The sequence below is a fragment of the Ambystoma mexicanum genome, chromosome 13 (genome assembly GCF_040938575.1).
Source record: "Ambystoma mexicanum isolate Mex_15411 chromosome 13, UKY_AmexF1_1, whole genome shotgun sequence".
In the NCBI taxonomy this organism is placed as follows: domain Eukaryota; kingdom Metazoa; phylum Chordata; class Amphibia; order Caudata; family Ambystomatidae; genus Ambystoma; species Ambystoma mexicanum.
In genome coordinates, this window is record NC_090938.1 from 617,232,898 (window position 1) to 617,249,489 (window position 16,592).

Below are 16,592 nucleotides of genomic sequence, written 5' to 3' on the forward strand. Positions count from 1 at the left end.
TGCGTTGTCTTTGCTGTTTGTTAGTTCTCTGGCAAGTTGCTTGATGTCGAACAGTTTTTGTAGAGTCTGTTTGGTTTTCTTGGTGGATTGGCTTCAGGGCAGATTGAGGTCTTAGGGGGAAGATAATACTTGTGCCATGTGTGACGTTAGTTGTGAGGTACTGTGTAGTGTGATTAAAGTTTCTTTTATGGATAACATTGTGCTGTGATGTTTGAAGATGAGCCGAGGATGTGATGTTCATATTTAAATCATTGTGTACATTTAAATCCTTGAAAAAGTTAGAATAATTCTAGACGTGTCCTTCTATGTGGAACCCCACCATTTTATGGTGCATCTATTGATGGGAGAGGCCTCACTTCTTTATTTACATGTAATGTTCAGTATCGTAATTTAGTAGCTTCTAATGAGGAGCACGTTCCCACAGTGTTGAGCAGAACCTCTCTATATACAGCCCATAGTTCGAAGGGAAAGACAGCTGGTAATGAGCTTTCACACAAACCTAATTGGAAAGCAAACCATATACTGTAATGACAGTGTGAAGGAGACGGAGAACATTGAAAAGCATAGTTATTATGTTTAAAGAAGCTTTGTTCAGAAATGTAAAATGAATATGCATCCCCCCGTGCCAGCAGTATGTCATTACTGACAGAACCTAAAGAGACTATTCCAGAAGAAGTGTACCTACCACATGCTAACTGATCCACAAGTGGTGGGACTAGTCCCATAACATGCCAACATTCCGATGTTCTGGTCAGATGTGTAGAGCACAGTAAGTAAGCAGCCGTTGGTTGTTCACTTTGAACGTCAAACAACAAATAAAGAATATACCTAAAACGTGTCGTTTTGACTATATCACAGGTATTTAGTTGTTTATTTTAAAAAAATCCATGGATTAATACATTTTTATCTGCTGGGATGTCTTTATTGGCTAAAGGGAGGTGATCATACTGGTAGTGTACTCGTGGAAGCCGAAAATTTTACTTCATCTCGCGATGAGAGGCCGACAAAGTTGTCTCTCCGAGCTGAGTATTCCCGCACGTTAGCGAGCCCTGGAACAACGCAGCAGCTCAGGGCGCTGCGATAGATGCTCATGTCACGGGCGTCGTACCACTCGTCGGTTTTCTCATCGTAGCACTCCACATTGAATGTGGTGGTGAAGCCGTTGAAGCCTCCCACCACAAACAGGAGGTCATCTACCACCTCGATGCCAAAGTTGCTGCGGGGGTTGAACATGGTGGGAATCGTGCGCCAGGTGTTGGTGATGGGGCTGTAGGCCTCAGCGCTGCGCAGGCGGTTGGCTCCATCAAATCCTCCTACCTGTAGATGATGAAGATGTGTTCATTAAAAATGCACCCTATCTATCCAGCAGCTTATTTGTTGCATATGAGATGACAGTTTAAACATTTTACTGTTTTCTATAAAGGTTTGTTGAATATAAAGTGATGCATATCTCAATTCTGCAGGAACAATCTATTGGAGCAAAATATTATACATCGTTAATGAATTTTTCCCAGATAGACCGTTCAGGAAAACTTTTATTACTGCCTTGTCCCTCTTCCTCATCACCGCCCTTACATTAAGACGTAGCCCACTTTGGAAAAAGGCACCTTGCTGATTTTTCAATCAAGTTTCTTTCCCTGAAACAAAATTCCCCTTTCTTAAGCACCTGCCTCAAGATATTTTTGTTCTATGGAGTAAGTGCTTGTAAAGGAAATGTATGGCTTGCTTTTAATGTTATTATCTATCATTACATAATACGCAAGAAGCCCCATGAGAGTCCTAGGCTTCAGTGCTGACAAGGGATGCCATGTTGCAGCAGTGGCAGAGGCAGGTATGGATGGGGGCAAAGTGCTCCTCATGGCCATCAGTCAATACCATTTCATTAGATTGTGGGTGGGTGATAGCAAGATCTAAACAGAGCCCTTCTGCCCGTCCACTAGCACTGCCACTGCTTTGCAGAACCTTCCAGCTATGTCCTCACAGGATGAAGTCAGCAATGAGTCCTGCAAGGGACTTTTTGACAGTTATGCTGCAAACTGCCGAGTGGACAGCTGAGGCACCTAAGGGAAAGGCATATGTTGGCTTTGCAGAGTATGTACAAACCATGCTTCATTTCAGGTCCCCTGTCCTTACCATGAAGCCTTTTTTAGGTCACCTAACAAAAAGACTGATTTGTTTCTGACGATTTTAGGCGGCGCAAAAAGCAAAAACATGACATAGCTTTGCCCTCCACCCCCACCCTCTCGAGCAGGATGTGCCAGAAATTGAGGGTGGGGGATTCACTCCCCAAATCCCTCTTCCTCCGTCCCCTCCACCTCCCTTCCCACGCAAGAATTCCCTTGACCCAAAAAAACACACACGCACACACTTGGGGTTTCTCCCCGACGGCGCTTCCAAGGCCTGGTGGGCCTGACTGCCCCTGCGCGCACTCTTGGAGCGGCATGGGCATGACAGTTTGATTTAGAAAGACCGCTCTGTGTGGTCACAGAGCAGTCTTTCTAAATCAATATTTTTTTTCTTATTTTAAAAAAAAAAAGGTCTTCCAAAGCAGATTGACACGAGCAGCTTATGTTTGGTCATGTGCTGCTCTTCCACTTGGGCATGGTAGGGGCAGATTTGGACTGGCCCATTCGATGAAGAGGCCAATCCCCGAATTGCCGGGCCAACGGGCAAGGGCGGGCCTGTTTTGTGGTAACAACATTTGGGCAGTGTGATCCTTTTGTACATGGCAATGTTGGTGGTTTTTACCACTGTTACTGGATCAATGTGTTTAGAAATGCACTTTTTGCACAAGATTTTACCCAAATGCACACTTCGATACTTTTTAATTGTCCAGAAATGTACTTAATTGGACTTTGTTAAAGTAGACTACTTTTTGGGGTGTATGGTCCAGGAGGATAGCTCAGGAGCAACGCGTTTTGAAGCAGAGCAACACAGGTTTGAATCCCGGTCCCGCGCCTAGAGACTGGTTTCTGGTATTAAGCGTGTAATAAAATATTACTTAATTATGTGCCTTTTTTCCATCAGAGTCGCACACTGTCATGTGGGTAAGTGTTTAAAGTCACTGCTGAGCATGGTTTGTTTGTAGTTATATGTTTTGTGCATAGAGCCATCAGGCCGATTAAAAGCGCTGTAGGGGAAGATAAAAGAGGGAATGACGTAAAGTAAAAGGTGAGGTTAAAAGAGAAATCAGGGTAATAGTGAAAAGAAACAGGGTCTGACAATTAGTTAGGGAGCAAAGAGAGAAGGGGCTATGAAATAGAGATCCCTCTTCCCCAGAGATTCTGCAGATAAGCCCTTCCTGTTACCTTGCTCACTCTGTGATGGATACATTTACTTGTGGGGTCAAAGTGAAAGTGAGCGAGAGAGGGTGAGAGCTGTGGATACTTTCAGGTGCCCTTCCCACCAATCGTTGGCTAGACAAGTGATACAGACATGAAGGTTCTAGGTAGGGCAGGACAACACAGTTTTCGTACTCTGTGGGTCCTTCGGGTGGGGTTTCACTCCTTATTTGAACAGACTAGAATAGAATGTAGGTTGTGGGTTATGGTGAACAAACAGGGCTAAGCGCGGTCATGTGCACCCAGGTGACCCCTTTGTATATTTGTCCTTCTCCCAACTACTACCCAGAATTAGACCTAGACACAGAACATGCAAGTCCAACGATGGCCAGCTCATGAGGTTCCAACTTAAATGCTACAGCTCTATAGAGATGATATACTTGTATAATGGAAATCCTATCTACAACTGATCCTCTGAAGTCTTAAATGGTTTAAGTCAAATATAAGATGGCCTGAAATCCAAAGAGGACCAGGGTGTCAGGAGATTCCTACTCATGCTGCATGATTTCAATGGCCAAATGGCCGGTGTGAGTACAGGTCCAGAATTCCCAACAAGTGACATTACCCCAGGATCCCCCCAGATGATCAATTGTAGCAGAAAAAGCAACAAAGTGGGAAAGCTTTTGAGCAACATCACCATCAAAATCAACACATGGGTGCCTAATGCAGAATAGCCCCAGGCAGCGCAGCTAGAACATCTATTAGACCGTATCAGTGCTGTTGCACAACTTTAGTGTTCTGTCCGGGCAGTAGACTGGAAGCATTTAGTATATATGTTTACATGTCTATAGAGAAGACGTTGGAAAGTAATCCTGATCCTTTGCAGGGAAGCATAGCGAGCTTCTTATCAGGGACGAGAGCCCTCTATCTTGCCTCTCCTCTTAAAGCACGATGGACATGGGTAATGGGTAACGGCTGCACAGTGTGCCGTTCTTCCCTAGAGGCAAACCTATTCCAAGTATTTTCAAGTCTATGGATAGTCAGCTGGGAACTGTTCTCAGTGGCAACTGCAACTGCGCAACTCTAAGGCAGGCAACGAGGCCTGTGAAATCATAAAGTATCAGAGGAGAAGACTCAGGAGGGTCTGGAATGGCAGGAATCTGCTCAGACTCACCCATAGATAGGCAGCTACACGGGCGAACAACAAGGGTTAGAACTGCCTTAGGCTTTCTATGTTTACCAGTTATCTTAATGAGTACCAACTGTGCATATGGAAGACTCTAAAAGGCTGCTTCCGCATTTGCGCTTTACCTCGGTACAACATTCGTCACAGGTTTTCTCATCTGCCTGACCTGAAGCAGCAGCCGAGTCTATCACCACCTACCAATGCTTCACCCGCCTGGATCCATCCCTGCCTTGACTCCTAGACAAGCCACCAATGCGTCACTGCCCTTCCCTAGCGGTGTCGCTTGCTGGCCTGTCTACTTTCACAAGTCCATCCAGGATCTAAGGGAGCCCGGAAAGCCTGTTACTATATAAATTCCCTATCTCCTTTCTCCAGCCCCACTGGTTTTCACAGTTCAGCTGTCCCAGACACTCTTCACCTGCACACCACACTGGATGAATGTTTAATGGCAAATTCCACTCCTGCCCTGACGGTCCAGCCCCATTTGCTTTTCTGACGCATCTGATTGTCTCCCGGGTTGTCTTTGAAAGCTGAAGGTGTCAGTGCCAACTCCCATCAGTTCTTGTTCAAGTTGAAGCATGAAAAGGAGACTCTCTGGCCTGAGACAGGTCAGTGGCACAACCACTGAAAGTATCTTATGCTACGTGCCACGGGGTCCCTCGCCCTTCCAAAACGTATTGTTCAGGTGGACCCTGATTTTGACCACCAACCAAGCTGTTAACTCAAGTGTGGGTAATGCATATACAGACTGGCAGCAAGGTAAATACAGAAATAGGAATACAGCATGCACTGAAGGGAGTGAGCGACTTTCAAACCCCCACTCCTGCTCCATTCCCAACACAGAGCGAAGCAGAGGGCTTACAAACCCACTCACAGTCACACGTACCCAGAAAGGCTCGGGCGTTGGGGAGCCAGATTCCACAGAGCTGTGCCAGCACCTTGATACTGCTGCTGACAACAATGGCAGCCTGGCACTTTAAGTCCTCGGCCAGCAGTCTATCTATCAAGCAAGAAATTGTTGCATGCAGCAATAAGGGCAAGCTGCCTCACATGAGAATTAGAAGAGAAAACACAAGATAAAGAGGTGGACTTAGGAGGTCCTGACCAATCCCAGGTTCTGTGGACGATAGAGAAATAACCCAGCTAATTGTAGTCCTTATTGGGGTGTTCAGTGCAAGTAAAGCAGTATAAATGGAACCAGAAGAAGGGAGATGGTATGGGAGTTAGAAAGGCGATCCTAAGTGGTGATGAAAGGGGAGAGAGATAAAGTAGGGGGAGCAGTTTGTTGAGTGTGGCAACTATATCCCTGTCTAGGCTTAGATAGGGACAAAAACAAGTTGCCCAGATTCTGGCAAGGGCCAGACAAATCTGAAGAAGAGCAGATCTGTTTACGAGCCTGCTGGGGGGGGGGGGGGGGTGAGGGGGCTGTTGCCCAGAGCATGTGAAGTCAGAGAACCAGAAAGGGGGAGTTAACTGAGAGCCTGTTGCCGGGTGAAGCCCAGAAGGGTGAGCCTTAATTGGTGGGTGAGAATAACTTCAGTCTAACAAGCACCCAGGCAGGCGGGAGACATTCATGATTGCAATTTTTGGGGTATCCTGTGGAAAAGAGGGAATCACAAGTTCTTGACTGGTAGGAGTACATTTCTACATTTCAGGAGACCAGGAGATAAATCTTTGAGTCAAGAAGCATGCAGAGAAGGAGTCAAGAAAGCACATGGTAGGCGCTATACAAACCCTCTGACTGTGAGTAAAGGACATCAAAGGAAGGGGATATCTCCCTGGAACAGTGTTTTGTAGAACAGGAGATTGGATTTGGAATAGGGCACTAGGGCCTCTAGAATGGGCCCTTGCATCAGTCCTCCCTCTTAAGTTTAATATAACCCCTTTCTTAAAGCCAAAATAAAGTTTTTGAACTTTACTCCTGGGGAAGTGTGTGTTCTGTTTTCCCCCCCGTCGTGACACACTGATGATGCTCCCACCAAAAAGATGTCATACTTGCAGAAAACCACACCCCAAACAATATAAAACCTGGAAAACAGGTGATTTTACATTGCTCTAACAATAGATTATGAGATCCTTAGAAAGTCTTGAATATGTCAATCCCTTCCACATCAGAGGGCGGACATGGCCGGCAACGGCCCGCCAGCCCGAGCCTACACTTGGGCTGGTGGGCCATTAACGGCCATGTCGGCACCCCCAACGCGGCTGTGATTGCCATTCGCACACCTGAGTTCATCTGGGGTGGGCAACATTTTTTTATTTTCCGGGAGATTGACTGCACGTATTGTGCAACACCAAACTCCTGAGAAGAAAAAAAAAGATGTCTGTTGCCATATGCCCCCTTTCTATGTCTATGGCAGCACAAAGCTCCGGTCCAGCCGGTAAGTGGGGGATGGGGAGGAGGAAAGGGAATTGTATGTTTTTGGGGGTAGGGAACGGTGGGGAGGCAACAATGAGAGGCTCCCTGTTGCCTCCTCACAATCAACATGGCGCCTCCCGGGGAAGGGCCTCGGGTGGCTGGAAACAGTGGGCGGTACACTGTGTATTATCGCCCGTTGTTCCAGCCACCTGATTGGCTGAGTGCCCCTCCCTGGGTGCCAATGCAGTAAAGAGTATCCCTGCAAGGAAGTGAGACAACATTTAGAGGTTTAAATGGGCATAACATTTGATTCACTCTGTCATTGGGGGGCTCATATCTTGAATCAAATTCTTAAAATGTCCCAAGTGAATGGAGCAATAAAAATCTTGATAAAGAACCTTGAGATAAAGGTGATTAGTAAGCTCCTAGAGATGTATAAGGTTAAGATCATTTCAGTGGGGCTATAAGGCTGAGCAAATTGGGGATATTCTGCAGCTAGCATTAGGATGCAAACCTTTGCAAATCTTTCTTTATGCTTACCGGTTAGCCTATCTAGAACAACACCTACCTACTCTACCCATAAAGAAGCAGCTCTGAATTATATTACTGATTTAATAGCTGCAGAACCACTAGTGATGTGAACAAAACTATGGCTTAATGGTGAGGCATGCTTCACAAAATTAATAATTAGAGATCTGACAGAGAATTTCACTATCAGTGAGATTCCTTGGCTATATTTCATTAGATCGATGCTGAGCAGTCTCAATTTGGGAAGCCTGTATAAGGCCTTTGCTTGCATAGTTAAGGGTATATACAGACCAAGTCAAGCAGTCGTCAAGGCACACTGACCGACAGAATACAAACTCAGAGATGACGTTTGGCTACAGCACCAGTATTGTAAAGGGAGGCTCTTCCTTCCTAAGACCACTAAGATGGGGCTTGACACTGGATGGTCGTGAGAGGGGGGGTGTTGGAGAGGTAGACCCTCGGATGCCCACTTGTAGACTGAATGGCCTGCTCTTGATCAGGGTTGTATAGTTGTTGCACTGCCTTTTTGAGGTATGGGGGAAGGAAGATTTTAACCTGATCTAATATTAGGGCAGTTGCCAAAGCCTCTTGATATTTCCCCTCTAGTCATTTGTGTAAAGGGTCTTTGATTCTGTATGTGCATGTTCGAGAATCATAATTGCAGTTCCCACAGCTCCGATGACGGAATTCGGGGTCCTAGCCTATCTTCTTAAGATTCACCTTTTTTCATCTCCTCATCAGGTGATCCTACCATCACCAATCTCGCTAAGGGATCAGCTTGGCAAGTGCGACCAGCCTTTCAGAGGCAATCCTGGAAATGGGCTCAACCAGCTGAATCATTTTCCAAATAGGTTCTCCAACATGTGACCGATGACGTTGCCTATCCCAAGCTGAAACCTAGATGGGCATGGTGGCCAACAGGCTCAGCCAAGAGATACATGCAGATGGCTCTGTCTGAAACATTCCGGCCTTCGGAAGGTCTACACATGCCATGACGGACTGCACTCCATCCCTTCACGCCTCTTTGACAGCGGCCCAGCACGTTATTTTCCTCTTGCATGTAGTTTCCAATGCCCCATTTACATCTTCCTGACTGGGTTGCATGGTGGAAACTTCTGAAGTGCATGGCTCTTTGTGAAGCAACCACAGATCAGATACACTAGAAAGAAGTAAGGCACTCCGGAGATGAATTCTTAAGATGTCCTTTTTTTCCAAGAACTTAATTCTTTCGCTGCCTGATAAAGTGATCTGAAGACTCTGAAAGCTTGCAAATAAATGACTTAGTTAGCCTAACTTAGGTATCACCCTGTCTTTTTATATTTGTTATTACCCTTGGCTAAAATCGTATAAGCAAACTAAACTCTCCCTCTCTCTCTCTGAATATATATTATACATAGATGTATATACACACACACACATAGAGAGCGAGAAAGAGAGAGATAGAGATATATATATATAGAGAGAGAGCGAAAGAGAGAGAGAGAGAGAGAGAGAGAGAGAGAGGGAGAGAGAGAGAGAGGCAGAGAGACAGAGAGAGACAGAGAGATTGAGATGTGTGTGAGTGCCGTCTCTTAGGGGGTAATATAGTGCAAGTGCAACAGTAGGGGTAAAACATGCAATATTTCCAAATACCGCATGTTTTATACCGCTCTTCCAAACTACAAGTTTGTTTACCAGAAATCTTCATTTACTCTGCTTTTGTGTTGAAGGAAACTTCATCAACCCAGGGGTACAAGGCGCTTGGGTGGGCACAAGGCTTACTGCTCCCCACCCAAAATGAGGATGTGTATTTACACCTTGTTGCAAAACAAGAAGACTTTTGTAGGGGTGTCATACCTTTTAAGGGCACTCACTGGCTTAAAGTGAGTCCACCTAAACAGTAAAGGCCGGGTGTTATAAATGCATTAAAAACACTATAGCCCCAGGACTTTTGGTAGTAGCCCCGGATAGAAGCCCAGGAGCTACAACCAAAAGGCTAGCTAGCCCACAGTCTCAACATTAGCGTAGCTCCAGACCTATTCCAGACATAGCAACACCCCTCTATTCAAAACAAAATCTAGAGCACGTGTTACACTCTTTTCGTACCGCGAATACTTGGTCTCCATAGGCGATGACGCCTATTCCGCTTCTTCTGCTTCTCATGGGCGCCACAATAGTCCACTGGTTGGTCTCCGGGCTGTACATTTCTGCTGTGAAGAGGCACTCATTTCCATTGAACCCACCACATATGTATACCTGTTCAAAAAGAAATCGGCACCTGTGAACACCATGGGGGAAGGTTGGTAAGTTTTCCAAGTTGAAGAACTGCACGCACACATGGCAACAACACATGTAATAACAATGTAAACAGTTTGGGAAGCACACAGCAAGCAGAGATTCCCCTGCACAGGTGGATCGAATATTTCATCAGTTGTTTCTAAATACATATGGCCTCATAACAGGTTTGCTGGTAAATTGGCAGTAAATTTGATGATTTACCTCTTAACTCATTTATCATTACCACCAATCGGCCCTGTGAGTTTACCACGGATTACAGGGGGTGGTGAGGCATTCTAAATCTCAATTTTTTGAGTCCACAGGACATCATTGTGATTTTTGGCAGATTTGCTATGAGAGGCAATAAATAATGAGTGGTAAATTCGCCTATTTTTGAAGGATTTACCTCCAGCATTTTGCTCCAGGTGAATCCTCCACTTTAACCCCATACTTGGAATTCTGTGGTGCCATAAAAATGCCATTACCGCCAAAAAAGGTTGCAGAAATCAACGATATCCACTTTTTTACTGCACCGCCGTACCAGTAATGAGGTCCTATAACCAATAAAGGTGTTCATTTTGTAAACAAAATGGCCTTCTAGCGCCTTAATTCTAGAAGATATGAACGTAAGCGAAGAGAAATTAATCCTGCGCCATCTTTGCCACTTCCCTGTGAGGGTGTAGAGGAGTCCCTGCACACTGCAGGAACCCAGCGCTCGAACACTGAACTTGAGTTTCTGCGCAGGCTTCCTGCACCGTGAAGTGAATCTTCTTGCTTATCTATCAGACAAGCTCAATATTTGCAGAATGACCACTTTTCCTACTCTAGGAAAAATCTGGCACAGTCTGTAGAAATCAATCAGCAATGATGGCTGCCATTTTTATCTCAGACATGGTCACTGCAGATCTTCAATTTGGGGTACTGCATCCTTGCAGTGAAAGGCACAAAAAACACAGTTCTGCCTGCCCCCCCGGCACAATCACTGAACCATCTACACCAAAGGTCTTCAAACTGTGGGGTGCGTCCCCCCATGGAGGCACGGCCGCATTATAGGGGGGGGGCGCCAGAGCCCAGCCTGAAATTTTAAAAAAACATTTTTTTTTTTTTTTAAATCGAGGAAATTGGCAGGGTCAGACTGGAGCATAACACTGTCTCCGGCACCAATGAAAAAGTGGTCCGCAGTTGCAAATGGCAATTAATTCCTTTAGTGACAGACTGTTTGACTAGTGCCCAAGGGGGTGTTTTTTGCTAAAATGTAAGCAAATTGTGAGATTTAAAAAATATTTATACAGCAACTACGGTCAAAACTACTAGCTGCATAGTGAAGTAACTCATCAAACTTGCCCACATTGGCCAAAAAAGTGGCCCATTTTGACGCCAAAAACTGTCCCACAATAGCATTTTGCATTTTTGGTTCGGGCATTACAGTTCAGTTCCCCAGCCTCACATGTTCACTGAGCCATGCAAGGCTGGGGGCGTTTTTGCTTCACCAGCGTTACATAGCTCATTGGATATGCTGGCTGGGGCACTGCATGTCTGTATGTGCAAGGGTGGCAGCATTTTAAAAATGCCTTAATTGCATAATCCCCCTACTCACCTGCCAAAATCAGCTCTGCTTCTGAGGCGCTGTGGAGCCCAGGGGACAGGGATAGTATTTCTTTACTGGACATCTATCATAGATGTACAGTAAAAAATATCATGTCTGCCTCCTGGTCCCCCCAGCGCCAATTGAAAACTGTTTGGCTTATTTCCCAATTTCTTTTGAGGTATGCTCTAAAATGCAACATTTTAACACATTATTGTAAAAAATATTCCAGGGGAGAAACCACCCCGAACCCCCATTGATTGGTTCGGGCTACCTTGCGGTGCTCGGTCGCTATGGCATATCTCGGGGAAATATTTATGCCCCTCACTTAAAAAAATATCACCAGCCGCCACTGGACTGTGGTGGGAGCAGGATGGGCAGGAGCCATAGGATAGTGGTGGGAGCAGAGTGGGGAGAGCCCAGTGTCTGTGGTGGGGTGGGGAGAGGCCATAGACTGGGTAAGAGTGGGATGAAGGAGCCCAGAGACTGTGATGAGAGCAGGTGGTAGAGCCCAGGTACTATACTGGGAGTAGGGTACGGTGACGGTGCGCGATAGTTCATATCCATTTGGACTTACTGTCCATGTGGCATTTTTGGGGAGGCCCGGCCTGCCCACATTTTACTCACGGGGGGCCAGTCCTAAAATGTTTGAAGACCACTGATCTACACCCTACGATAGGTCAGTATGAGGGTGAAATAGCCTGACTGCACAGATTCTCCACAAATCTGGCTCTTTCGCCCCCATTTGCTGGCCCCTTTAGAATGTTTATTTTATTTTTATTTTTTTCACTCAATGACTACCTGAGAACTCCACAGGGACACATACTATTCGACCCTATATGTTAATGTCACTAACTGAGGCTCTGAACGATTTGGTCCAGCGGAAATAGTTTACCTCTCCGATTGAAGTCTAAAGCTAGAAGTGGAGGATGACAGTCTGACTAAGGGAGAGAACAGCAACGTCAATTTCACTACGACCATCACATGAACGATTTCCCTGGTGTTTAAAGAGACGGAGTACGACAACAGAATACACCAGTAGAACTTGGAATTAGTTTTTTAAGTTCATCATGGCACCGTTGCCAATTACAGATGCAGTTTGTGACCAGCTCCATACTAGGAGGTGATCCCGCTGTGGGATAGCTACTACTGACATTGCAGATTGATACCGGTTGGAATAATATTAAGCAGAGATAAGCTGGGGGCACCGATGAGAGGTTCTATACCTCAAAAGCAACATGCCGCAAGTCCAAATACATTCATGAATGAATCCGGAATGGGCACAAATAAACAAAAATATGAAGTATCCACGGAGGACCTTTCCTTCACGGGAACAGACTAATTTGCGACAAGCTGAATCGGGCATTGTGATATTATGACCTCTTTTGCTATGGACATTCTACCTTTGAGGACACTATGTTTGAAGTACTGGCTTTGACTCTTCATTCTGCTGAGACACACTAGCTGGCTACGTCGTGGGTTTCTGTCAAGGGAAACTGTTCCTGCCTTTCCCTCACCATTCATTGTGGGATTACTATGTCAAAATCTGCCCCAAGGAAGGCGTTTTCTGAAATCCAGGCCTTACAGGTAGCCTCGTCAAAATGTATTTGGGTCAACGATAGATGGAACTTATAGCCCCTTTTTAGGGCTACAACATTTCAGATTCTAGAGACAATAAATAACCGTTGTTTTTTACATAGGCAGACCTGTTAACCAATTTATATTTAAATTTCAACCTGTGACATTCCAGTTCAGGCAATGTTATAAATTGATTTTTCATTCTGTTAAACTTGTGACGTTTCTTTGCACAAGTTGCTTTTCATTTATTGTTTATTTTCACGTGTATTCTTATTATTAAGTTACCAATTACCATTTGCAATTGTTTGATACTTTAGGTTTATCAATTTTTCATTGTAATTTACTAACACTGAATTTTCATTGCACATTTTCAACATTGATTTTTTGAAGGTTTTTTGTATCACTGTATTTTATACTGACAAACTGAATAAATTGGGAAATACAAAAAGGTTTTTTTCCTCTCCCCTTTTTCTTCTGTTGACTGTGCTTTAATTATCAAGGGGTATTTAATAAGGATATCTACAATACCAAATATAAATATGAATTGAATTAAATCCACTTTTCAGGCTAGAATTATTTCTTACAGCTTTTTGGACTTCTATGTATTTATCCTTTAGAATGAGGTGCAGATAGGCCAATGTTTGCCGTTTGTTTGTATTTAAAAGAATCTGCATTCATTAATTATTCCATCAAGTTTTCTTAAAACTCAGTTTCTGGTCACCCGAAGGTGCACAGAACTCCTCGGGATTCATGTCACATTAAGTAAGATCATTTGTTTTTTGATGTATGTGTTTTGTAGAGTGTTATATGCCGCTTTCCAACCACTTAATGTTGATTAGCCATTGTGATTGATTGGATGAATGGATTGCTACGGGCTTCATCATGAGTTGGGCCTTAGCCCTTAAATGCGGCAGTAATGCTATTACCGCCACATTTAAGGGTTGGCCCAATCATGAGTCTGGCTATAAGTGGGAGTTTTACCTCCAGCTTTTTGCTCGAAGTAAAAATGTCCCCTTACTGCCCTTTTTCAGGCGTTTTTTGGCACTACTACCACTGGCGCAATTACCGCTGGCAGTAATAGCGCCCCAACCCAATGGGGAATGGGAACTTACTGCTGTACCGCTACTCATGATCCGCCGCTAATAGCGCCGGACCAAGTAGCAGTAATGCTATTTGCAATGGTGGTATCCCAACGGCATTACCGCCGGGATACCGCCAGACTCCTGATAAGGCCCCATGTCTGTAAATTCAAGTAGAGTGATAAGCAGAAGGTTTCCCAATTGGTGGGGCCATTGCTGGAAATGGGAAACATTTACTGGTGAAACCATATCATCCTTGGAGGGTCGTGGCCACGGTGAGGGGGCATGATCCCAGGCTAGGTCATGCAATACAGTATCTCTTCACAGAACCCAATCCTGGCGACTCGCATAAAAGCAAAGAGCATTATGGGACCATAGGAATGTCCACAATTTAAAATTTGAAACATGTCTTATAGTGATTTATTAAGAAACCCTTTTGAGCGAATAATGGAAGTTGGGCTCTTTAGTTTTGATTGGTCACACTACTCACCCTTAGAAAACATTCTGTACACTGCAGGATATATACGAGTGTGGACCGCTGCAACGAGTATGTGAGGCTCAGGCTGTTTTTGTATTCAGCTTCCCATGCCGAGTCTACTGAAAGTGTCTGTTTGTTGAAACGTTGGTTGCTCGTGCATGTGATAACTCGGCTTCCAGGGCGGCAGAACGCTTTCAGGAGGATTAGCAGTGCTGCAGAGTCTTCTGAAAGCTGCTTGCTTGTTGAAGCGTGGGTTGCGCGTCTGTGTGATAATGCAGCTTCAGAGCAGATCTGTGAGTGTTATGGGCAAGCCCCTGGGTCTGGGGACGGAGCCGCGCTCTGGCAAGACTTGTCTTGCTGGAGTGCCATGTCATCCTTTTCTCTGGCCCATTTCCTTTGCTTGTTAGAAGCTGCTCACCCCTATAGCTGGTATTCCTGCTCCTGGGGATCCGGCGGGCGGACTTGAATTAACTGTGCCACGCAACTCATTGAGGAGGGGCACACACACACACAGGCCTGCTGTTGGTGATGACCATGTCTGGGAGGGCGTGGTCACCTTTTATTGTCCTTCACACATCACATCCACTGGCCTGCCTTAAGGCCTCCATGTAACTTTACAACTGAGCCCAGTCCCTTTGCAGAGGGCAGGGATTTTCTGGTCCCAAGGCACTCTTCAAAGAATTGGAGCAAGCTAATTTGCAGTTGCTTTCATTTATTTGGGGTATAAATCCCAAACTATCTGCAAGAACAGTGGTGTGTAGTAATGAGAGCACAAATTGAAGAGTACAGAGAGTGTATTGTATTGTACTTGTCATTTGTATAGCGCCTTTTACCATTTTTATAGTATCAATGTGCTGTTAATGAGAATGGCCTCGGAGGACCAAAGTCCAGAGTGTTGGAGGTAATGGAGTACGAGTAGGATGCGTGTGTGTATTTGGCCAAATAAGGCTTAGCCGGGCTGACCAGGCTCCTGTAGAGAAGCAACCCATGCGGTCAGGCAGGTGGATGGGTGCTGAGAGGAGTTGGGGTGGCGTCAGTGCTAGAGACTTGCTATGTGTTCAGCGTGCCCAAATTTGTCATGGGTCTGTGCTGTATTCTGCTGTTAGAGGTGTTGAGGCGAAGTCTGGCGTAAGTAGGTGGAGAGTTATGTGAACAGTACGGCTGAATTTTTTCATAGGCCTTGCTGTGTACTGATGTGTGTGGATAGCCATGGCCATGCCTGCGGCGAGTGGTGTATTATACGTACCTTGCCGCCACTGACGGCGCTTTGTTGTTAGGAAGCTGTATTATGAAGGGTGTGAGCCCACTTCTGGGACCAGCCCAAATACAATATGACAGCCTCCCTTCCCTCTCAGGTTCAAACTTTATGTGACACACAATGAACTCATTCTGGAAGAACCCAGCCAAAATATGATATATGTGCATTTATTTGATAATTAACATGTAATATAAATGAACAGCAATTTTAGTAAAAGGGGAAGAATGCAAGCTATAGATCACAAATATACAGGGCACAAAGTCTTAACGTTCCTAGGTACTCTGGCACACGTCACATCAAGGACCCAATTCAGCCTTGCTCCTGGTCCCCTTCTCCTCACCCTTTGGGCCTGGCCTAGCCCCTCTCTAGAGTCAGCATGAAAGGTGAGATGTAACCAGCTAGGAACAGCTGCACAGGAGGAGCTTCTAGTTACAGGCGCTTTGCAAGTGCACAAAGGCAAAACCCACTGACGAGTCCTCCCAGATCAATGTGTGTATACACTTTTATCAGGTAGGCCTGTCAGTCAGAGTGACACTCATTTCTAGAACCTTCATGTGGTGCAAAACATGTTTACAGCTGAAAAACCCAACTCTATATTAATCCAACCTGCTCTTCCCCCTCCAGTCTCTGTGGCTGGGAAAGCGCTTCTCTAGAATGCAGCTTATCAGCACCTGCCTCTGTCAGCGTGCCTTCCACTCTGTTTTCCTTTTTTTTTTTGCTTTTTTAAATATATTTATTTTTAAAAAATTCCAACATAGAAATATATATACAATAATAAAACAACATGCAATAATCACAATAAAATCACCAAGCTATATACATCGGAATCCCCCCCCGCTGCCCCCCTCCCCCAGGATTCACAATACAGTCAGCAAACAGGTCTAGTACAATGAAAGAAATGTACTCCAAATCTTATTGAATAATGCAATTTTCTTCTCCCTCTGATATAATACTCTTTCCATTTCCGCTAGAACATGCATCTCCTCAATCCACATTTCAATTGT

General features: G+C 45.0%; 1 protein-coding gene across 2 annotated transcripts in view; it reads right to left on the reverse strand.

The window, feature by feature from the left end:
* Positions 1-852: 852 nt before the first annotated feature.
* The window catches only part of KLHL10 (kelch like family member 10), a 146,733-nt gene continuing 130,993 nt past the window's right edge, over positions 853-16,592 (reverse strand). For both annotated transcript variants that reach the window (XM_069634502.1, XM_069634501.1), the window contains exons 4-5: positions 9,440-9,589; positions 853-1,317 (exon numbers count right to left, since the gene is read on the reverse strand). In XM_069634502.1, the coding sequence (XP_069490603.1) occupies positions 943-1,317; positions 9,440-9,589 (525 nt within the window). In that variant the 3' untranslated portion in view covers positions 853-942. The remainder of the gene's footprint in view (positions 1,318-9,439; positions 9,590-16,592) is intronic.